General features: G+C 34.3%; 2 protein-coding genes across 3 annotated transcripts in view; one reads left to right on the plus strand and one right to left on the minus strand.

The window, feature by feature from the left end:
* Positions 1-18,960, plus strand: part of LOC125061942 (probable multidrug resistance-associated protein lethal(2)03659) — an 86,817-nt gene extending 67,857 nt beyond the window's left edge. For both annotated transcript variants that reach the window (XM_047667574.1, XM_047667576.1), the window contains 11 exons: positions 4,914-5,140; positions 6,767-6,917; positions 8,278-8,404; positions 9,736-9,839; positions 11,062-11,179; positions 13,348-13,587; positions 14,801-14,987; positions 15,763-15,935; positions 16,625-16,724; positions 16,816-16,956; positions 17,572-18,960. In XM_047667574.1, coding sequence (XP_047523530.1) covers positions 4,914-5,140; positions 6,767-6,917; positions 8,278-8,404; positions 9,736-9,839; positions 11,062-11,179; positions 13,348-13,587; positions 14,801-14,987; positions 15,763-15,935; positions 16,625-16,724; positions 16,816-16,956; positions 17,572-17,616 — 1,613 coding nt within the window. In that variant the 3' untranslated portion in view covers positions 17,617-18,960. The remainder of the gene's footprint in view (positions 1-4,913; positions 5,141-6,766; positions 6,918-8,277; positions 8,405-9,735; positions 9,840-11,061; positions 11,180-13,347; positions 13,588-14,800; positions 14,988-15,762; positions 15,936-16,624; positions 16,725-16,815; positions 16,957-17,571) is intronic.
* A 3,731-nt stretch (positions 18,961-22,691) lies between these two features.
* LOC125061686 overlaps positions 22,692-25,665 on the minus strand; it is a 68,995-nt gene continuing 66,021 nt past the window's right edge. The window contains exon 11 of the mRNA XM_047667223.1: positions 22,692-24,887. Within this exon, the coding sequence (XP_047523179.1) occupies positions 24,816-24,887 (72 nt within the window). The 3' untranslated portion in view covers positions 22,692-24,815. The remainder of the gene's footprint in view (positions 24,888-25,665) is intronic.

The raw sequence follows: 25,665 nt of genomic DNA on the forward strand, positions 1-25,665 counted from the left end.
AGGACGTACTAAAGAAGGGGGATTGTCAAAACTACCTATTACCGATGAGCCTGGTCAATGTCATGATAGTGGAAGCGAGAGGTATGTCAGGACCGTAGTAAGTGGAGATCTCTGCCTACACCTTCGAGAAATAGGAATATAAATGAAAGAAAGATATAAAAACGTCTAAAGTACTGACAAGACACAATTTTATTAGTACAGATTTGTATGTCTTATTTTAGTGGTAACATATTGTATATCTATGTAGCGATTACTGAACGGCATTCTAGCTTTATAAGTTAACGATTATCTAGTTGATAATAGGGCCTGGGGTTAGTGCTAGACAGGCTACTTCTAATTAATTTGCGATATTTGTTTTAAAAAAAGTGTGAATGATTTGCTATTTTAAAAGAGTACCGAGAGTTTTTTACGCCGGCTTTTTCTCTCGGCTTACACCCTCTGTCTTCTTTGCCGACGAGTAGGGATGTCTACCGATTCAAATTTAATGACGTGGAATAAGTGATTCCTTGAAGTAACATAGTGAAGTATTCGTTGTGGAAAGTTTGACGTTAATCACTAAACACTTTTTTAAACACAAAACAGGTAAAAAAGAAGTAGATTTATATGGACGGGCTAACTCTTAAGACCAGTTTTTTTCATATACAGTTAATAATGTTTAATTTTAATTCTAACTAGCCTATATATTGTATAATAATCAGAATCAGATGCATTTTTTTTGTAAATAAACAGTGTAATTGGGAACGAATATTGTTTCTCATGTGACTGCGCCATTACTCTTGCGGTTGTTAGCGAGTGTTTTCCTCGCTTTCGCGGAATGGCGCGGAATGGCGCTAGATGGCGCGGTCACTGGTACACAGCTGATCGTTAAAAAAACTATTTTTTTGCCGTCGCGGATATGTTACTGATGCAAAAAAATAGATAAAAACAATCCTTGATACGGATTGTATATCATGCTAAAATTTCAGCACGATCGGTGCAGAACTTTTTGAGTTTTTGAAGCGTACACAAATCAACATAACATCTTATATATAAAATTCTCGTGTCGCGGTGTTTGTGGTTAAACTCCTCCGAAACGGCTCGACCGATTCTCATGAAGTTTTGTGTGCATATTGGGTATGTCTGAGAATCTGAAAACATATATTTTTCATCCCCCTAAATGTTAAGGGTAGTCGAGCCCTAATTTTTTTTTAAATTTTTAGATAAATTTTTATTGTATTATTTTTTTATGATACAGCATTAAAAAATACATACAACCCCTATTTTTATTATAAATGATATATATGGCAAAACGACGTTTGCCGGATCAGCTAGTTTTTATAAAATAAAAAAAAAAAAAAAAATATGTTTATTATGGAACGTAAGATACATGTATCACTTATTCCACGTCATTAAATTTGAAGGCATCCCTACTCATCGGCAAAGAAGACAGAGGGTGTAGGCCGAGAGAAAAAGCCGGCGTAAAAAACTCTCGGTACTCTTTTAAAACAGCAAATCATCAAACAAAACTTATTTATAACAAATATCGCAAATTAATTAGAAGTAGCCTGTCTAGCACTAGTCCCAGGCCCTTTTATCAATTAGATAATCGTTGACTTTATAGTAAGCCTTTTTACACAGCTTTTCTTTAATACATTTCTTAAATTTATTGAAAGGCAGTGATAAAAGAGCTTCTGGGATTTTATTAAAGAAGAGTATCCCTTTCCCCAAAAAAGAATTACTAACTTTAGATAGTCTAGTACGGGGAAATTGCAGCCTGCGTTTGTTCCGTGTATTAACATTGTGCGTATGTTCTATTCTAGTAAACTTATCACTATTTTTGTATACATACATAATATTTTCATAAATATATTGCGAGGGAAAGGTAAGTATATTAATTTCCTTGAATTTATCTCTAAGAGATTCCCTACATTTTAAATTATAGATTGCACGAATAGCCCTCTTCTGCAGGATGAAAATAGTTTCGACATCAGCAGCATGACCCCATAATAATAAGCCATAAGTCATTAAGCTATGAAAGTAACTAAAATAAACAAGTCTAGCTGTATCGACATCAGTTAGAGAGCGAATTTTTTTAACCGCGTAGGCTGCAGAACTAAGTCTCTTCGCCAATCCGTTAATATGAGGGGACCACTGAAGTTTTGAATCCATGGTGATTCCGAGAAATACAGTTGTATCATCCAGATTCAAATCCTCACCGTTTATAATTGGTCTAGTATCCATAATCCTTGAATTTTTTGCACAAAATTTAATGCATTTTGTCTTTTTTGCATTAAGTAGAAGGTTATTCATACTAAACCAATGGACAATCGAAGACAGAGCATTGTTCACATCGTCAAAATTTGTTATTTGTCGTTTGATTTTAAAAATCAAGGACGTGTCATCAGCAAACAAAACTATCTGATGTTTTCTCTCTACCATGAAAGGTAGATCATTTATATAAACAAGAAAGAGGAAAGGGCCAAGAATTGAGCCCTGTGGTACCCCCATATCTACTGCCGACCCAGAGGACCTCTTACCATTCACTTCAACCTTCTGAGTTCTTCCGTGTAAATAGGAAGTCAGAAGATTCAGTGCGGTATTCTTGATGCCATAATGGCGGAGTTTCCCGATTAAGGTCTCGTGTTGGACACAATCAAATGCTTTGGATAAGTCGCAGAAAACACCTAAAGCGTCATGCGACTCCTCCCAAGCCTTAATTATATATCTATATAACTCAACACCGGCATCGGCTGTCGAGCGACCCTTGGTAAAACCGAACTGATTATTATGTAATAATTTGTTTACGTTAAAATGACTTACCAGTTGATTTAATATAATTTTTTCAAATATTTTACTACAAGTAGGTAGTACGGAAATTGGTCTAAAGTTACTGGGGTCGGACATACTACCTGCTTTAAATAATGGAATGACTTTACTATGTTTCATTAGATCGGGAAACTCGCCACTTTTAATACAATTGTTGAAAATTATAGCTAGATGGGGAGCAATTACATCAATTATGCTACTAATTATTTTTACAGAAATACCCCAAAGATCGGTAGTGTTCTTAATATCTATGGTTCTAAATATCCTCACTATATCGTCGGCACCAATGGGTCGGAATGTAAAACTGACCTTGCACTCGTTTACATTATCTTTGAGCAGCGATTCAGCGAGGGCGGGAGATGATTGAAGAGACTTTGTAGTCGAAATTGGAATGTCAGAAAAGTACTTATCAAAAACAATCGCTATCTCTTCGTTAGATTTGATTATAGTGTTATCGACACATAGTTCGATGTCTTGATTGCGATCCCTGACTCTTCCAGTTTCACTATCAATTATCTTCCAAGTCATTTTAGTTTTATTGCTACTATTTTTAATCTTGTTTTTAATATTTAAGGACTTGGCCGCGTAACAAACTTTCTTAAATAATTTCGAATAATTTCGAACATAAAGAATAAATTCTTCATTATGATTGTATGACTTTTCAGCGTAAAGGTCATACAACCGTTGTCTACTTTTATAAATTCCCGCTGTCGCCCAATCACTAAACGATTTACACTGCGAATGAGTGACTTTCTTTGGGGTAAAGATGGTGTTGAACTCTTTATTAATACAATCACTTAGATTGTTGTATTGTATATCAACGGTAGTACCTACCGGTAATAAAGGTAGGTGTTTACCTATATTATGTCTAAATCTCACCATTCGCTTTTTATTTACTGGAACAAACACACTGCTCTTATTTACTTGTTTCACCACTTTACATTTTAGCGCCACTAACTGTCCACAATGATCTGAGCTAAGATCAGTTGTAATTGAGGTTTGCATTGCCTCTGCATCTGTAAATACATTATCTATACATGTAGCAGTGGAGCTTGTAATTCTAGTGGGCTCAAGAAACAAGTTAACAAGATTGTAAGATTTTAATAACAGATTGAATTTTTTACTAATGGAGGTATTTTCTAATAAATTTATATTGAAGTCACCACATACAATAATATACTTATTGTTCTTAAAACTAACTTTACACAAAATTTCCTCCAACTTTGCTTCAAAAAAATCGTAAGATTTTCAATATCTATATATAATCGTAAGATAAGCAATTCTCAATCTCTATACAGGCTACCTCCAAAGAGTGTTCTACAGACAGACACACGATGTCATTACGCTCTTTATACTTTAAATTTTTATTAACAATAATCAAAGAGCCCCCATGAATCGCCGACAATCTGCAAAACGAACTTGCAACTTGGTGCTGATCAAAGTTAAAGATGATTTGGCATTCTCTAAGCCAATGTTCGGTAATGCATAGGACATCAATTTTTCTTGATTTTAAAAACAACTCCAATTCTAATTCTTTGCCCAACATACCTTGCATGTTTTGATGCATCAAGTTTAAACAGTTGTTGTTAGTAATATTACATGTTTGTGTTGAGCTGAGTTGTACTAAATTATTGCTAGAGTTTGCCTCTATTGTCACACTATCTAATTTAAATTATTAATACTTAATGAAGTGCTACTGCAAGTATCACTACATTCTCTTAAGCTAAGCTGCTCAATAGAAGCAGTTGTCTCAAAAGCTAGCTGCTCAATAGAAGCAGTTGTCTGAAAAGCTAAATGTTTAGCTTTAGTTGTAAATAAAAAGTAAGATAGCATAGTAGCTATCTGTTGTAAATAATAATTAGGTAGGCGGAACCTATCCTTTGTCAATACATACTTATTTTTAAATATACAATTTATGTCCATTAAATTAGGTAGTGTACCTAAGTCACAATTTAATTGTATATTGTTAGTAGTTAATGAATTGTGCAATAGCATATTTAACTTATATCTAAATATTTAACTTATATCTAAAATATATATATATTGATGTACCTCTAAGTCGACGAACTTGCGATGTCCATTTTCATTGAAATGTAATTTTTTTCCAGCTATGATAATAGCCCTAGTGGTAGTATCACTACTCCGGTCTTTTCTGTTCTTCTCGATGGCAATGCGTGCATCGACGCGCCTTCACAATAAAATGTTTTCGTCAATCACACGTGCACCAATGCGATTTTTCCATACAAACCCGTCTGGGCGTATTTTAAATCGATTCTCGAAGGATATGGGCGCCGTCGATGAAGTGCTGCCATCTGCGCTGTTGGATGTTTTGCAGGTTAGCAAAGTTTATTACTAATTTTGAAGTGAAAACTTCACACACACACAAAAACACTTTTTTGGAATGGGTAAAAAATGTTAAACTCGCGTCAGGACAAATTCGTAAGACGGATGTTTTTTTAAAGGATTGTGAACCTTCGTGTTATATAGTTACGGTTTAAGTCATTTGTCTCTTTCCTCAGATACTTTGATGCATGTGGAATTGGACCTTAAGCCAATACATCAAGGTTTTATTTTGCGAAACGTCTAAAGCTTTATTATTAACGATTTCGTCAGACTGACGCGAATAAAAAATGGCAACTTAAAAAATAGTTAATTTTCGTAATTGAATTATTTAATACTAATTTTAATTATTTTGTGTAGGTTTCGTAAGACGGATGGAGAGTAGACAGCTGGCGCGGCATATTTAATGTAATATTAATTGTCATGTTTGTGTACGATAGCGCAATAAATAAATATTGTATTCTACCACATAAATGATAGTAACTTTTATACTGATAATTAAAGCAATTCGTGCAAAATTATTCCCTAACCATTCCAAAATATCGAAAATGCACAACGGTTATATTCAAGTTTTCACTTCTGCCGGCACTCCCGGAGTGCAACCCGTCGTTTTTTTATAATTTCACGACTGTATCATGAAAGTTAGTTTATGCGTCAGTGATCTATTGCATTTTGAAAGCGACAAATCATATTTAAGTTTAAACTATAAATATTTAAAAAATAATGTGAGCCTAAGAGCCTAGTATGGTTTTAATGTAAACTATTTTATTTAACAAACATCACACACTTTCGACAATCGAACACTTTTGAAATAGGATGTAAAAATGACATGATAACTTACGAACCAGGCGCTGCGCTATCCAGATCCATGCAATTTCACGCAATCGTAGTAGTATCCTGCGATACTACACAAATCTCAAGGGAACTTTTTGTATTAAAGAAATTACATGGGTCTGCCAATTTTCCGCGAACACCAAAAAGCAATGTAAAACAACAATATTAAATAATTAAGAATCCATGGTTGCTAAAACAGTATTAATTGTGGTAATAGATATAATATTTATATGTTTCATGAACTTTGAAAGTTATATAATAGTCAGGAATCGAGTATTAATTTTCCGTTTCGAAGGACCAAACCCACGAGAATGTAAGTGCGTGCTCCTATTTCACCATGCCTCTTGCTGATAGAGGACAAATCTTTGTTTTAAATTTATTTTATTATTATTTATTACTCAAGATGTCATGTGGAACATGGTGTAACGGTTGCAGCTCCTTACAAACATTGTGTAATAAGACTTGGCGATTAAAAATAGTGGCGGAGAATTTATTGCCAGTTCTTTTCCGTTCTACGCCCTTGATTTGAGAACTGGCAGTAAATGTAAAACTACTTTTTTTGACGTTCATAAGTGTACATTGTATTACCTACATGAATAAATGATTTTTGACTTTTGACAATATCAGTCTGGACGTATTAGATGGTTTTAATATATAAGGGGTAGCTTTATACACAAGGAATCACCAATCACGTGACCCTTGCCTTCTGTGCCCGATCCGGTACAATTCAATGAGCCGGACATTTCATGCTTTGTTGACCTGTTTTAATCATTAAATATTTTGATAGATCGGCCTGTCACTCGTCGGTATAGTGGTGGTGGTGGCGACGGTGAACTACTGGCTGCTAATACCGACGCTGGCCATCGGTTTCGTCTTCTACGGACTTCGAATATTCTACATAGCAACGTCTCGTAGTATCAAGCGCCTGGAGGGTGTAAGTGAGTCATCTGTGTGCTGTTTTTTATAGGATATTTAATTATATTTATTTATACTTCATTGCCATAATATACATAACTAGCTGGCCTGGCGAACATCGTACCGCCTAACAGTCGATTCTTTATTTTTTTTAAATACTTATTCTGCTACTCGGGACACCGGTCTAGCTAGTAAGATAAAAAAAAGAAAGTTGATAATATAAAAAATACCTTCCCATATGGTATTAAAGTTCAAATTGCCTTTAAATATTATTACGAATATTTTGTATGGGAATACAGAAAAGTGTTGTTTTTAGACTTTTTCACTCAATTTTTTTAATTTTTCTCTCCGTAAGAACCATCTTCGTACTTCAAGGAATATTATAAAAAAGAATCCGACAAATCGGTCAAGCCGTTTTCATGTTATGTCGTGACAATGGAAAACGGGTTTCATTTTTATATATATAGATTATACATATAGAAAAAGAAACCAAAAGTAGGTTACATAAGTTATTAGGCAACGGGCGGCCTTATCGCTAACAAGCGATTTCTTCCAGGCAACCCTTATATGGAACAATAAAAAAGAAACACCTACGGAGGGTAAAGTGATGCATAATTAATTAACAAAAAGATACTAAAAATAACAGGCAACTATAAATAAAATATAACACTACAATAAAACAATACAAAACAAAACAAATTGTAAGTCTTGAATAAATATGCTTTATTATTATTTTTTATTATTATAACTAAAATAAAATCTAAAGAATAGGTATACATAATAGTTTGTATAAACAGACATGTAAAAGCTCAATAGATTGAAGTTATGTATTTACAATTATTTTTCATAATTTTAAATTTAACCGACGTTTCGCGTGCTTTACAGCGTGCGTGGTCACGGTGACTGAAGACAAAAGATGTTGAATGTCAAAAAGTATCACAGCTGCAGAGAAAGTTGAATTATCTGTATTTATTTCCCCGGAGTTGGTATCGACTATACATACATACATATGCGGTAAACGCACACATACGCTGTGAAGCACGCGAAACGTCGGTTAAATTTAAAATTATGTAAAATAATTGTTAATTTATATGAAAATGTTTCATTCAAACAAAAACATTTTTAATTGTGGATCTGTATCTAAGTATCGTAGGTTACAAACTTAAACGCGTCCTTCACGGCCTTAATATACAAACTAAAATACACTTTAACACTAATAAAGATAAACGCAAAAATTAAATTTATATAGTATCTTAAAAAGGATTTTTAAACTTATAAACATCTTTTTCATAAAGTATTCTCTCGTCTCTTTCTGACCCATTTTGTTTACGATGTGATGAAAAGAGATAGATGGGAATTGATTTTTTAAATAATATATTCCAGCTCGCAGTCCAGTCTTCTCACACCTCAACGCCTCCCTTCAAGGGATTACTACGATACGAGCCTTCGGCGCTCAAGAGACTCTTATCAAAGAGTTTGACAGCCATCAAGACTTGCATAGCTCCGCTTGGTAATATATTCTAATTTATTTTCTATTCTTTACTAATATTATAAAGAGGAAAGATTTGATTGAGGGGCCTCATAGCCTAGCGGTCTTATTAAGTGGCAGCTAGGTGAGGGGTACCGGGTTCGATTCCCGGTTCGAGGGCAAGTTTTAATTTAATTTAAATTTGTTCTCGGCCTTTGGGAGGGTTGTGCGGTACCGGGCGAGTGCCTAAACCGTACATGGAGGACACGGTCGAATTTCTTTTTTCTTTCGAAAACAAGCACGAATTATAAAAAATCTTATACTTGACGCTGGTTAATGCACAAACCGTGCCAGAGCCATATAAAAAAAAGCTTTGATTGTCTCTTTGTTTGTTTGCATTGAATAGGCTCCAAAACTGCAGAACATAATACGGTATTTCTTTGGCGACAGAGTTGATAGAGCAGTGTTGGCCTAGTGGCTTCAGCGTGCGAAATACCTGAGGTCGTAGGTTCGATCCCCGGCTGTGGAATGACTTTCTATGTGCGCATTTAACCTTCGCTCGAACGGTGAAGGAAAACATCGTGAGGAAACCGACATGTCTTAGAACCAAAAAAGTCGATGGCGTGTGTCAGGCACTGGAGGCTGATCACCTGCTTGTTTATTGGATTTAAAAATGATCATGAAACAGATTCAGAAATCTGAGGCCAAGACCTAAAGAGGTTGTAGCGCCACTGATTTATTTTTTGTTTTTATTTCTTTGGCAGTTGTCGATGAGTACCGGAATACCCTTGTTCCCTTACTAAATCTATAGTCGTATTTTTAATTAGACGAAGCCAACTGACAGTAGCTAATGTCACTTTGTAAAATAATGTTGCCATATTTAAAGTAATAGTGATGCGTTCAGTTCTTGTTCAATCAGATGAATGAACAATGAGTGTGAATAGTTAATCATTTCAAACTATAAAATAATATTATTTCTATTTTAAAATTGTATAAAAGTGCTCTGAGATAAGTTAGGTACTAGTAGTATGTAACTACAATCAGTTTTTTGACGTCTTATTACAAAGCGCGGCGCGGCGACTAGTGCCATCACCGATCATTAATTCAGGGGTTTTTACTTTGTCACAACACTATTTTTATTTCATTAAAAACTGACAACACCGTAAACGTCAGTTGATATCGTCTAATTGAAAATTCGACTATAGTCCAATTTAACCCCAAGAAGACACAAGTTTGCGGGTTTACCTCTAATAAAAGACCCTTTGTCGCTACTCCTCTTCGATGACACTCTCCTTAATGCCTCATATAGCATCGGGAAACTGGGCGTTGACACATTTTAGTATATTTAAAAAAAAACTTTACTTTTTTTATAGGTATATGTTTATCGCAAGTTCCCGTGCATTTGGATTTTGGTTGGATTTGGTGTGCGTGGTGTACATAGCAGTAGTTACCATGAGTTTCCTCGTTTTTGGACAAGGTATATAAGTATATTCATAAGTTCACTTGACAAAAAAAATGAATCTCTATGATAGGTGTTATGGTGAATGATAAAGGGGGTCGTAGATTTGAGCCCCGGCTGTGCACAAATGGTCTCCATTTGAGCTCGTACATTGAAAACATCGTGAGGAAAGCGGCAAGTCCCAAATCACAGAAACGATGCACTCTAAAGCTTAGGTTTCCTAGAAAAGCGGTGCCGTTATCTTAAGGCCGTAATGTAACGTTGGGTGACGTCACCCATACGTTGTCTATAAAAAAAATCGGAGTAGGTTTTCTAAAGAACGTTGAGTGTCACCGTAACGTCAAATAGCGGTGATAAACAGTAGTTCAACGTTTTTCGCGTGTAGCGGTGCCCATATTTAATTAATACAATGAGTGACTTGGACGAGCGAATATGATTGCTTTTGTTGCATTATGTTAAAAAGTAAAGACGGCCGTTATTAACAACCGTAAAATGAGGGCCGTTAGTTAACGGCACCGCTTTTCTAGGAAACCGTAGCTTTTGGCCTGGGTTATTTATGTATAATAGCCAAAAATGGATTATACAAACACAGTTTACAGTTATTATGAAAAAAAGGAGAAAATAAAAATTTTAAATAAAAAAAGTGCGTACGTACAAAGTACACATGTCAAAAGTGAAACTTCTTTGGCAAACTAATTTTTAAGTCTTGTTCATATTTATACAAATCTAAAGCTTTAGATTTCCGAGACTTGAAAGGAAAAAGGAAGATATGGTAGGAATTTAATTATCATTAAAATATTAAAAATGTCGATAGTCATTTTAATTTACAATTCGTCATTTGAGATTTCAATAATTTATTTTTCATAAAATATAAAATACTTATCAATATTTCATAAATTCTCTTTACGAAATTTTAATTTAAAAAGTAGGATTCCTATAAGGTAATTCACCTTATCACTCTCTATCAATCGCTCTCTCCCTTTTCTTCGACAAAAACGCTGCACATCTTTGTGACGCCAATATTATTATTATTACGTTCGATCCGTAAATTTTTTACCCTCATGCGCCTAAAGAAGTTTAACTTTAAAACTAATCTAAACCATTTTCAATTTCTCGAATACACCCAAAATTCATCAAAGTTTAGGAGGAATTTAATTACAATCACACTACCATAAGATTTAAAATGTTATATAATTTTTTTTACGATTACAGTAAAAACACTTTAAATAAATGTTTACAGAGAAATATGGAGGCAACGTGGGTCTGGCGATTACCCAAGCGATGGGTCTCACCGGCATGTTCCAATGGGGAATGAGGCAGTCCACGGAACTCGAGAACCAGATGACAAGTGTGGAGAGGTAAAAAAAAAAAAAAAAGTGTGTGTGTGTACAAAGTACACATGTCAGAAGTGAAACTTCAGTGGCAAACTAATCTTGAAGTGTTGTTCATATTTATACAAATCTAAAAGTTTAGATTTCCGATACTTAGAGGGACGGAAAAAGGAAGATATGTTAGGAATTTAATGAATTTAATTGTCATTAAAATATTAAGTGTCGAATAATAAATAATAAATAAAAAAATGTGCGTGTACTAGTGTACACACGTTAGAAGTGAAACTTCTTTATGACCTTATTTTTCGAAAAATTATATATATGCAACTAACTTTACAGAAATTAGTTAAATAAAGTTAAATTAGATAAAGTTTAACAAAAGGCTTTTAATATCACAGACTTGAATACAAATAATACAATTATTTCATTTTACCTTATTACCACTAAGATTATTACAGAATTTCATAAATTGTAATATAATTTTTAGTATCATTGTTATAGTTATTATAAATTTTTGTTATTAATGGTTTAGAATCTCTTCGAATCAACCGTGGTAGGGACGAGAAAAAGACGCGCGTAACGGTCAAATGTGACGCGTAACCGAAACATGTGACGCGTAACCGAAAAATGTTACACTAAATTTTTTTCCAACCCCGATAAAGAAGTTTCTCTTCAAAAATATTCGCGCCTTCTATTATCTGTGCTTTGTTCTCTCTACTCTGTGACACGAGTTTTTAATCTGTATTATCGATAAAATCAAAATAGCTATTGGAACTAATTTATTCAAATGGCAACATTTATCGTCATCTGTCAAAGTGTAAGTCTAAGTCTGGGAATTTGTCAGTTAAAAATACCGAAAGCTATTAAAACCCAGTTACGAAATATTTGTCAGGATGAATGTCTGAATGGAGTGTTTGACATGTGTCAAATGTCATGCCAATTTGGTTGTCTATGTGGTGTTGCTATTATCATAGTCAATCGCCCCCAGAGCAGATTATTTATTGTTTGAGCTATACATTCCATTCAAAATCATATAGGTAACACAATGTACACTTTTCCTAAACAAATATGGTCGTTATTTTATAAGATTCTGTATTTACATTTCAAAGCCGAGGTTTCTCTGTTCTTCTAGATATACATACATATACCCCGGCGACATATGCTGTGTATTCCCATGACAAATTCATATTCCTTTTAGTAACACAATGTACACTTATGAACGTCAATAAAGAAATATATATTAAATGCTTTACATTTACTGCCAATTCTCAAATCAAGGGCGTAGAACGGAAGAGAAGGACTGGCAATAAACTCTCCGACATTCTTTTTAATCGCCAAGTTTTTTTACACAATGTTTGTAAGGAGCTGCAACCATTACACCATGTTCCACATGACATCTTAAGTAATTAATAGTTAATTTAGTCTCGCATAAGAATATAGATTACTCTCGCAGTTATAGGTATGTTATCTAAAGCTGGCGGCTTCAACACATTTACATTTTGTGCTTGTGTAGTGTCTGTGAATAAGCGCGAGACGTGATATCAAACTGAAATACAATCACAAATACATCATGAAAAGACTCTCCGTCTCTCTCGCTCTCGGTCAAGCAACATAAAAGAGACAGTTATTGTTTTTCTTTTGCTACTGTTTATGTTGATCTTTACTGTTTTATATTATTATTATTTTATACATGTTGATCTTTTTTCAAACATTACGAGGGCAATCTCGTGAAATGGTGCACAATGTTTTTAATTATTTTAAGCATCTTAATAAAAACAGTTTAATGAAAAAAATTTATATTTAATTTGACATCAGATGCGACTGGGGTTTCTAAGAGGAGTATTGAAAGAATAGTTAGTGAAGTAAAAGTGAAGTGTGTTGAGCTAGATGGAGCTTATGTCGAAAAATGAAAAATTATTTACACAAACTACTCTTATACGTTCTCGGTCGGGCTTAGAACTTTTGGATCCACCCTCGTATGCACATAATATTTAAATGTATTTGACACATTTTTATTTATTTACAACCCACACAACCTTACTAAAACCAGAGTAGACTAAAATATATAGCTTGGCAAAAAATTATTTTAAACATACTGTATAGTGAAATTGCATTAGTGTGAGTACTGTGAACGCGCCAGCTTTCGATAACCGACCTATACACCCACTGATATATATATATTAATAAATTTTCAGAATAGAGGAATACTCAAACATAGAGCCCGAACCACCATTGGAATCGGAGCAGAGCAAAAAACCGCCCCCATCTTGGCCAGACGCTGGTCGTTTGGATTTCAAACACGTGTTCCTTTACTATGCACCGGGGGAAGCGGCGGTTCTAAAGGATCTCACCATGGAAATTCTTCCCCGGGAAAAAGTGGGAATTGTCGGCAGAACTGGAGCCGGGAAGAGTTCTCTTATAAACGCGTTGTTCAGGTAAGTTTTACGTCAATCAAACCTTAATCTGTCAAACCATTATGAAGTTTGACATATTGACAGCGCTCGAGAGTTTGACATTTTTTTTATGGCTCTGGCACGCTTTGTGCATTAGCCAGCGTCAAGTATAAGATTTTTATAATTCGTGCTTTTTGCCTTAGAAATTCGACCGTGTCCTCCATGTACGGTTTAGGCACTCGCCCGGTACCGCACAACCCTCCCAAAGGCCGAGAACAAATTTAAATTAAATTAAAACTGGCCCTCGAACCGGGAATCGAACCCGGTACCCGGTACCAAGCTGCCACTTAATAAAGCCGCTAGGCTATGAGGCCCCTAAAAGAGGCCGCTTTTAAATCATATAAAAACAGAAACAACAGTAATACTTTCATATTAAATTTCCTTGCTAAAATTATTTAACCAGTGTCATTCGTCTAAACGGTCATTTGTCAACTTCAACTTTCACTTAAAGACTTCACAAACTATATAATAATAAATCATGTGTGTAAATAATTTTTGTCAAAATACAAGTATTAGTGAATTATGGGATACACATGTCTTGCCAGTATTTGTGTGTTTTTCGTGTTTTATTTATCAAATCAATTTTATTTTCGAAAACAAAATTATTAATGATTGATGATTCCGTCTATAAAGTAATTCAAGAAATCTAATATATAAAATTCTCGTGTCGCGTTCTTTGTAGTTAAACTCCTCCGAAACGGCTCGACCGATTCTCATGAAATTTTGTGTGCATATTGGGTATGTCTGAGAATCGGACAACATCTATTTTTCATCCCCCTAAATGTTTAGGGTAGTCCACCCCTAAATATTTATTTTTTATTTTTTTTCTGTTTTTATTTTTGTATGATACAGCATTAAAAATACATACAACCCCTAACTTTCACCCCTGTACGATCAACCCCTATTTTTTTATTATAAATAATATACATGGCAAAACGACGTATGCCCGGTCAGCTAGTATTTTTATCAAATTTTCTGATAATTGTTCAATATTATTATATTAAAAATTCTTAAAAGACCGGCAACGCACTAGCGATCCCTCTGGCATTGAGCGTGTCCATGGCGGTATCACTTAACATCAGATGAGCCTCCTGCCCATTTGCCCCTGTTCTTTAAAAAAAAAGAACAAAATCATCATCATTCAGATTCTGATACACTGGAAAAACTCCTAATAATTTTCTGTTGAATTTTCCAGGCTAGCAACAATAGAAGGCGAAATAATAATAGACGGTCGTGAAACAGCATCTCTAGGTCTTCATGAGCTTCGGAGTCAGATCTCCATCATCCCACAGGAACCAGTTCTCTTCTCGGGGACTATGAGGCACAATTTGGATCCATTTGATGAGTACCCCGATCAGGTGCTTTGGAGGGCTCTTGAAGAGGTGATTTCAAATAGTTTATTATTTTACAATTTTCTACGGTTTTTGTAGTATTTCGCCGGGTATATATATATATATATATAATTGGAATTCATCGGGGTAGGTAAAATAGGTATTTAAAATTGGGTTTTCTATAAAAAAAAATTTATTGTGTTGTTATAATATTGTGAATTTCTTAATTCATCATACTTAAAGATTTCTGATTTGCTGCACTACAACCTTTTAGGTCTGGGCCTCAGATTTCTGTATCTGTTGCCTGATAATTTCTAATAGGCAAGTAGGTGATCGGCCTTCTGTGCCTGATACACTTGGGTCTACCCCAAATAGTGGAGTGTGTGGGGGTGCATACGCTGTTTTCCTTCACGAACCCAACAGCACTTCAGATTTTTTATATAATAGTTCAGTGGCCCAGTCTTGCGTTAAATCAAATTTAATTGACACAATTTAAAATAAGTTAAATTCAAATTCAAAAATCATTTAATCATATAGGTAACACATTGTACACTTATGACTTGTCAGTAAAGAAATACATATTAATGCTTCTAATTTTACATTTAGTGCCAGTTCTCAAATCAAGGGCGTAGAACGGAAGAGAAGAACTGGCAATAAACTCTCCGCCACTCTTTTTAATCGCCATGTTTTTTTTTACACAACGTTTGTAAGGAGCTGCAACCATTACACCGTGTTCCAACTGACATCTTAAGTAATTAATAATATAACATAAACTAAAAACATCACTTATATCACTCGTATAACTAAAATGATTAATCAAAAACAGGTGGAGTTAAAAGAAGCGGTGATGGAGCTGCCAGCCGGTCTGAGCTCTCGTATGTCCGAGGGTGGTGGGAACTTCTCGGTGGGCCAGAGGCAGCTGGTTTGTCTCGCTCGGGCCATCGTCAGGCGGAACAGGTTGCTCGTGCTGGACGAGGCCACGGCGAATGTGGATCCGCAGTAAGTAATTTGTTGGGGAATGTGTTTCTGATGAAGATTCTTAATTGATGTGAAATTCATGCCAAAGGTATGTTTGGAACTAATTAACCGATGCCCTAATTTAATTTTCAGAACTTGCTCTAATTCAATTTTCAGAACTATTGTTCTTATTCAATTTTCAGAACTTGCCCTAATTCAATTATCAGAACTATTGCCCGAATTCAATTTTCAGAACTTGCCCTAATTCAATTATCAGAACTATTGCCCGAATTCAATTTTCAGAACTTGCCCTAATTCAATTATCAGAACTATTGCCCGAATTCAATTTTCAGAACTTGCCCTAATTCAATTATCAGAACTATTGCCCGAATTCAATTTTCAGAACTTGCCCTAATTCAATTATCAGAACTATTGCCCGAATTCAATTTTCAGAACTTGCCCTAATTCAATTATCAGAACTTGCCCGAAATCAATTTTCAGAACTTACCCTAATTCAATAATCAGAACTATTGCCCTAATTGAATTTTCAGAACTTGGTCTAATTCAATTTTCAGAACTATTGTTCTTATTCAATTTTCAGCACTATTGCCCGAATTCAATTTTCAGAACTATTGCCCGAATTCAATAATCAGTACTATTGCCATATATGAATTTTCAGAACTATTGTCATAAATAAATTTTCAGAACTATTGTCCTTATTAATTTTTCAGAACTGATGCCCTTATTCAAACGACGATTCGTAACAAATTTGCTGACTGTACAGTACTCACGATCGCTCATAGATTGCACACGGTCATGGATTCGGATAAGGTAATTTACACAACGGCTGGACTGATTTTGATGAAATTTTTGTTGTTTGCAGATTATTTTTAAAACTATACAATTTGTTGTAATTTTCCAGGTTTTAGTGATGGACGCCGGTCAAATGGTGGAATTCGATCACGCACACATGTTATTACAGAAGCCCAATGGCTTTTTACGAGCCATGGTGGATCAGACTGGCCGATCTATGGCCGATATCCTAGCTAAAGTCGCATTACAGGTTATTTTTTGTGATTTTATTCCTTTTTTCTCGATTAACAAACATTTCCCAGGTCGTGTGGTTCAATTACGATAATTATTGTGTCCCAAATATGTCTTAGAACAAAAATCAACGTGTCAGGCACTAAAGGCCGATCAAGGAATCAGATGTGTCTGATGAAAGAATTTCTGAAAACATTATTTATATTCTCTTAAAATGTCTGAAAGAGATCGCTTTCAAGCGAACATTGCCAGTTGGTTTCATTATTTAAATGTTATGTTACTGTTGAGGTAATGATCTCCCGGCAACACACTCGCGAGCCGTCTGGCGTTGATTGTCCATGGGCGGTATAACTTAATATCAAGTGAGCCTCCTGCCCGTTTGCCTCCTGTTTTATAAAAAAAAATATTTGTAAACTTTGAAGAATAAACAGGTTTATTGATGACATGCTTCCTCGTTTGAATGTGTATTATTATTTTATTTATTTATTATATATTATATAATATGTATATATATATTATTATATATGTATATATTTGTAAAGTGCTATTGTATTAAAATTGATGCACAATCGAGATACGAATGTCTTCATGACTTAATTTGTACATACCCACGATAATAATATTTTATTTTCAGGCGTACAACAAAAAGTACCCGCAAACTTCAGAAGTCACCGAATGAACGTTCCTACTTAGTGATTAATACTTAATACTCCCGAAATGGGTATTCTCTAAGTGAGATTTTTAATTTATTTGCATGCATTTCATTAAAACGAGTTCCAATTTTACGCTTACTATCTAAATACCTCCAAAAAATACATTTTCTATTTTTTTTTAATGGCATGGAATGTTGGCTGGGGCACATGCCCATGGGCCAAAACCTATGAGGATTCTATTTGTATAATTCTCTTCAGACTCGTTTTTATGAAATTGCATTTATTAAGGATATTTATATTGTCCGGTGAATGACTGCCGTATCTAAATTATGATTTAAAAGCTCAAATTTGTATGCCCTAGGGTTTTTACGGCCGTTTCTGGGTGCTAGTACGTACAGTACTTAATTTTTAAGTAGTTAAATTATTCCGGATCGAAGGACTCTCGTGTGCGGGTACCGTCAAATTTCGTGACATTGGGTTATTGACAGTTGACATCTGTCATATGTCGAGTTAATTAAATCTAGGCTGATTGGGGATTTTTGTCTGTTTTATCAATAGGTTAAACAAAACGTTTTCAGAATGTTTCACAGCTATAACCGTGTACAAGAATTTCGAAATTTTCGTAAAAATTAATTTATGTATTTTGTTATTTTTAAGCTTTGTTATATGTTAAATATAACGTGCGGCAATTATTATTGTACAATTATTTAGACTTTTAATGTCAATTTTCTAAATTTATTTAAATAAATATTTTCCAATGGGAATCACTTCATACTTAATCAGTGTTGGCCTAGTGGCTTCAGAGTGCTACTCTGAACCCTGGTCGAGCCTTGGCTGTACACCTATATCGTGAGGAAATCTATCTAAGACCGTTAGGCACAGAAGGCCGATCTATCTGTCTATTGGAAAACAAATGATCTCGAAACAGCTACAGAAGTAAAAGGTAGCAAGATTACACATAGCTGAAAACACGTCAACACCTTATAGCAGACAATATAATTGTAGTTTTTGTTTAATCACATTAATAGAGCAGGCATTCCCACAACTACCAACCTAATACTTAATGGGTAAAGTTCAGACTCAGAGTCGACACTAAGCTTTTGCTTAAATCAAAACGTTTTAAATTGTAATCCTCGACTATTTGCCCATATTGATTTGTATGTAGGACTGTCATTTAATTTGACGTTGTCTGTACATAGGTACTTAAATCGTTACCAATTTACTTAAATCAGGTACTTTTATAATTTAAATGTGTGTTTTCTCGAATATTGAAATTTGTGTGATTTTTAATGAACAGTGCCTGCTAATTATAATGAATCTATTTTATAATGATCTTGTTTGTTGAATGTTAATTAAATATATTTGCAATTTTTATTGGTTTTATTACAAATCAAATTTTGAACAAGTTAATCGAGACAAAAAGGACCAGCAGTGGGATGGAGACCACTGAAGCAAAAATCCTTGATTTTAAATTCAAGGAAAACAATATTTAATCATTCTAATGATAAAATTAATTTCACATTTTTATCATAATTATTTAGTGTAAATAAAATTTTATAAATTTCATGAATATCATTAAAACTTGGTAGCCCTCTGGCAATGTCATTCTGGCAATTGTCTATATCTATCACTTAACATCAGGTGAACCTGTGGTCAGTTTGCCCCATTCTAGTCAAAAAACTTCCCAGCTACGATTAATATCAAACGCCATGGTTTGATGGTGCTTCACAAAATGTATAGTAATAAGTTCACAAGAGGGAAGGGGAAAGGGAGTCATTATTCCTTTTCTAAAACCTACCTTAAATTTACAAGCAAAATTTAGTCCAGTCAAATTATGGCTAAAAACGGGTTAAATAAACATGAGCGAACACAGTTTGGGGATTTTGAGGATCGATAGGGGGGTGTATTCTGAGCATAAATTCCAATTTGAGGGGTTGTACTGAGGTCAGCTCAAGGTCTTTTCGATGGAAACGCGTTTAACTCGATATCTCGAGAATGGTTAGTGTTAGGCGAAAAATTGTAGAGACCTTTTCTTTTCCAAACAAAATTTACTAACTTTTTTATCTGAAACTTTTTTTTATAACATTAATATTTTTCAAGTTATTACTCCCACAAGGCAAAAATTTTACTTTTTTTCTATTTTTCGTCGTTTTCTCCCCAACCATTCAATTTTATTAAATTTTACCGATCATCGAAGTAGATCTTTTAATTGTGAACAATTTTGTTCTCAAACTTTTTTCTGTAATGCCAATACCTTCGTAGTTATATATTACTTTACCGAGCGAATCCGCGCCATTGTCGCAATATAAAAAGGTCAATCGATTAAACTATTTAAAATTAGGTATTTAATTTGGGTCAATTTGGGTAAGAAGTAAATTAACAATTAAAACTGTTTCACACATTGTGCCAAAAGAGGCCGGCCTTTCATTTAATTGGGTTTTAAGAATCTTTGAGTAATAGCGTTTTCATACATATTTACTACCTATTTTCTAGCTCATCAGCGATAATATAGACGACGTATTATTAGGTATTTGTAGAATTGATATAGGTACATTAGTATTACTTAGTGTGCAGATTATAAAATTATAGTAATTGATGTGTTACGTAGTATTTTAAGAACATTAGGTAGTCTTAAAACAGAGATTAACTGGGTCATATTTTGTAATTGGATAGATACAGTTTTGAGTGCCCATTAGGTAGGGCAATTCATTACATATAATCTTTTGAAATTATTTATATTGCCACATTATCTAAATCAATCCTTATCCCCTCCGTAGAAGCTTAATTCCCGGTTACGCGACCGGTTCCTGTATGAAGAAAACCTCAATTACCAAAAAAAGTTCATCAGATTGACCTACTCGATAACTATGCAGCAGATTGATGCCCATATGTTCATATTGTATATAATAATAATAAAGCTTTAATTAATTCCATGCATAATAAATAAAAATAAAAAGCATTTTATTTCTTGCTAAGAGATATACAAAATAACATTATTTTCTTTTTACTTATTTTACTTTACTTCAGGTGCTTTTATATTTATGGGTGCAAGAACCCCTCTCAGCGGAGGGCAAAAGCCTCCTCCAAAGATGACCATTTTTCCCTGTCTTCGGCTACTCGCATCCAGTGCGTGCCGGCTATCCTTATAACGTCGTCTGACCAGCGTGCATTTGGCCTGCCTCTTTTTCTCTGGCCTGATGGTCCTGGCCATTATACATAGCGACTTACAATGCAAAGAGTTTTAGCATTGAAAGTCGCTATGTATAAAGTGTTGTGGTAATTGTTGTATATGGGTTATGGTCTTGAACTTCCACGGTGACCAACCGGCTTGGAAGATGTTGTTTGGTACTATTCGTTTCTAATATGTTTTCCGTGAGAGAGGGCGGTAATTGTTTATTATTTTCATTTGTTTGATCGTGTGGTTCATTGTTGTGGTTTTTGGTAGTTAAGAATCCGAGTATTCCTGGTTTTATAACTCCCTCTGATAGGCTCGACGATCTTTGTAAACCTGATTGGGTTTGAGTTTTGTTCTTTTTATATCCTTGTTGTTTTGGCTCTGAATGCGGAAGATCCCTGTAGTTTGGTGATGTTGATAGAGTTCTTTTCTTGTTGCCTATTGTTGTTTAATTTTTAGAGTGTCAGTGTGATCAGTTTATCGCACTTAATAGAGGCGGAATTCCCTTTTTGTTTTTCAATTTTTATCTGTCCTTGCAGTTCCCTTCTTTTAGCTAAAATATGCTGTGGTAAGTCCTCTTTTATGTAGTAAGTCGTGTCTTTTAATACTCTCCTTTGTTTAAAGATTTCTATTTTCGTTCCCAATGAAGTAAATGTAATTGATACAGGTCGGGGTTTTTCTCCTTTCTTTCCTCTTCTCCTGGTTTCTTGAATGTCTCTGCGTTCTAGATCTGCAGAGAAATATTGAGACATGAAACTTAGTATGTGTTTTTCCAAGTCTGCATATGATGTTTCATTTTCCGCGAGTCCAAAAATTACAATATTCCTCTGCTTTGACTGTTTTTCCAGAAAATATAGTCTTTTTTCTTGATTATTCAGCTTATCTTTGAGGTTTTCGTATTTTATATCTAATGCGCTAAATTTTTCCTCCAATGTGTAGTTTATATTTTTCTTGACTGCTGACTGTACAATTGTCGTTTTTTGTTCGTTCAGCTCGTTTTGAATTTTTCTTTCGACGGTGTGGTGGCGATAGTTGATCTTAGTGTGGTAGTATAGCAACTCGTCGCTAGGTGGCGTTAGTTGATCTTAGTGTGATAGTATAGAAACTCGTCACTAGATGGCGTTAATTGGCGAAAAATGTCCGTGTTTCTATGAATGAAATTTGAATTTTTCTCATCTACAATTTTTCTTTTAGGTTATTTTTTCTTGTTGGATCACTGTTTTTCGTATTTTAAGCAATGTTCACTAAGTTCTTGCACTAGGTGAATTACGTAATGCACTGTGTAGTGTCTTTGTTTTGTTTGATTTGTCAGTCTTTTCTCACTAATTGTTGTTCACCTTAATACTTAGGTTTTCTTAAAAGTCACTAATTGGTATTCACTTTGCTCTTAATATTGTTTTGGTGACACTAACTGTACTTTATAGATTTTAACACTTTTTTCACTTTGAATATGTGTTTTTAGCTTTTTATTTTAATTTGCGGACACGAAGTACTCCGTGGCTCTGTGGCACCCTCCCTCTCTGTTGAATGATAGCCATCTAATTAAATTTCCAATAGCAAATAACGCAACAAATTTTACCTCATTGAGAGATTCCGTTGCGTAAACGGGTAAAGGTAACTCATGTATGACGGATTTTTAATTTCCTTAGATCATATGAAAACTCTTTTCTTCAGTTATTTTATAATATGAGCGTTTTGAATAATAAAAATAATAAATCAATTGCGCTACCTTTTATGTCTGGGCCGGTTTTCTCACGATGTTTTCCTTCACCGTTCGAGCGAATGTTAAATGCACACATAGAAAGAAAGTCCATTGGTGCACAGCCGGGGATCGAACCTACGACCTCAGGCATGAGAGTCGCACGCCGAAGCCACTAGGCTAACACTGCTCTCTACAATAGGGGGTCTTAAAATAAAACGCAGATCAACTTTACAATTGTTTATTAAGTAACTGAGTATCCACATTTTAAACAAAGAATCGGAATGTAAAAAATACAAAATTTCTCACCTTTAAAAATACTTTACAAAATTATTTACATGAATACTGTATAAAATACTAGTAGAGAGTACGCTTAGCACAAACTATACGTTCATTCGAGTAGTGAACTAAACAGGACAATTCGAATGCATTGGGCGCTAGACACATCGTTTACGAATACGCGTTACTATCGAATAGTTTGTGGTAAGGGCTAATTATAAGTTATTCTTTGAATAACATTGGTGTTCAGATAATGATACAAGCCATCTTACAACCAAACTTTTATCACAGATCTTTAAACCATTCTCATACAGACATTCAAATAGGCATCGAGCGTGTGCGTTCAAGACAAATCAAAGAAAATACATTATCACAATTTTTGACTCAATACGTTTACGGAGGTCAAACCTGCAAAATTTTGGGACTTATTTTAATACGAATTTAATGATAAACGACTTTTTAAATCAGTAACTAATCTAATCAACGTATTAGCATGTCGATTCGAAGTGGAAACTGTAAAAAAATGTTTTTGATAATGTTGAAATTTTCGAAAAATTGTCGAAAGACTCTGGCCTGGTCGCAATGCATACTCGTCAGACCGGCAAAATTATGTTTGTAGGATTTTATGTAAACGCATTTAATTATAAAAGGTTTTTCTAATTAGTAACTAATCATATCAACGCTTTTGAAAAAAAAGTCCTTCGGTCGTGAAAAACTGTAAAAAACAACTTTTGGAACGAATGACGGTGCGTGGTTGAAAAATTGTCGAAATTCTCTATTCGCGATACGAATTATGACAATACCATGTGATTACCACAATTTTTATGTAAAATATCAATTGTGATGCATGTATTTTCCTTGAATATTCGCTTAAATATATTTGAACTGCCGTATGCCATATTTAAATCAAACACAAAGCTCCCTTAGTCCTAGAAACGCATGCATAAGCTAACATTAAAATATTACTAAGAAATGGACAGCTTCCCAATTTTGAGAATAACACTAGGCATTGACCTCTAGACAGGAATTCTTTTCGACAGCCATGAACATGAATTTTGTATGAAAATTGTATGGAAGAAAATGCCAAAAACAGATTTTTTTGATTTTTGTAAACGAATACTTGATGTAACTATCGTAAAATTCATCAAAATTGTATAGAAATATAGGTATGGCTATGTCACGCGACCATTTCCAGCGATAGCCCGTCGAAAAGTATCCTTCCTTGACTTCGGTCAATCCTAATGCTAGCCCGATAGATGCGATTGTCAAATTACAATGAATGTCAATTGTCACTGGCTGACAGCCTTGGCTAACTGTTTAAATGAAGGTGAAGATTTAAAAAAAAAAGTTGAATGAAGTCAAGTCAACAGTCTAGTCAAGTTGACAACCGCGGATAATGTCAATTGTAATGAGTACAATCGCTGATAATGTCAATTGTAAAGTTTACAATCGCTGATAATGTCAATTATAAAGTTCACAATAGCTGATAATGCCAATTGTAAAGTTTACAATCGCTGATAATGTCAATTGTAAAGTTTACAATCGCTGATAATGTCAATTATAAAGTTCACAATAGCTGATAATGCCAATTGTAAAGTTTACAATCGCTGATAATGTCAATTATAAAGTTCACAATAGCTGATAATGCCAATTGTAAAGTTTACAATCGCTGATAATGTCAATTGTAAAGTTGACAATCGCAAATGGGCTAAAATTCGAAAGATAAATAAAATAAATACTAGAAATTACAACCGAAAATTTTAAATTGTCATGTTCATTTCCCTTTGGCACGAGAAAGAGAAAAGAGAAATGCATAAGAAGACAACGAGATCTCAGAAAACTATTCATTTGTCTTAAAAGTTTAATCTCATTTTCACTCTAAGGCCCGTAAATATAAATAATCGGGAAATGTCAAAATGTCTTGACAGCTCTCGAAATTTAAGTTGACGGGCCTAAATCGAAATACACCGAGTTATACGACATTTTCGACACGGAGAAAGTGTCAACAGTCTTCGATTAGCACTAGTGTCAGACACTAAAAACACTATTACACATCGCGCAAACAATAAAACTCATACAAGTGCTGTCAGACTTCCGGAACGCGCGTTTTTACAATCCTGGTCCGATGGGTTGGACGATTTTTCCTGTAAGAGAATTCAAAGCTTAGAAGAGAATTTCTAGTAATACTCAGAGTCGAAACTTAGTTCCAAGTATGTCGGAAACATTTGAAATTAAAATTTTGAAATCTCAAAAGGCCGGCGACGCTATTGCCTTGCCAATGTGAGTGTGCAATGTCAAATTCAAACTCAAATCTTTATTGCATTCCTTATGCACATAATTTATTACAATAATGAATAAAGACCTTGGCTAGGCACAGCAATGTTGTGAGAGGGTCATAAGTCACGCTAATCGCTAAGTCTTAATTCTGAATTGTAAATTTGGAGTGTCCAAAAGTTTTTGGACCACATACTAGATCTGATAAATTAGAATTGTATTAATTAAAAAAAAACTTTCAAAATCAGCTATTTTAGACTTTGTCGAAACTTGACTCTGATTCTTAACCTGATCGTATGGATCCGATGTACTTATGAGGTAGATGAGACCACCATTTTTTAAATAATTGATAATGTTACACTATTACAAAATAATATATAAAAAATTATATAGGCACAAAACTCACTGGCGCACGCACTACTTCCAAGTGACGTGCACGCACACATACGCGCGAAACGACAAAAATATGTCAGTAAAGTTTCAATAAAAATAAATTTGAAATGTAAATATGAATTTTAAGATAATAAATATGTGGAATTGATATATTATATGCTACACACTTAAAAACTAATTTTTAAAGACTTATCTTTTGCCTTAGCAAGGTTCGTTTGACATAATTGTTTTTACATATTACCTTGTCTATGATTA

The sequence above is a fragment of the Pieris napi genome, chromosome 24 (assembly GCF_905475465.1).
Source record: "Pieris napi chromosome 24, ilPieNapi1.2, whole genome shotgun sequence".
NCBI lineage: Eukaryota > Metazoa > Arthropoda > Insecta > Lepidoptera > Pieridae > Pieris > Pieris napi.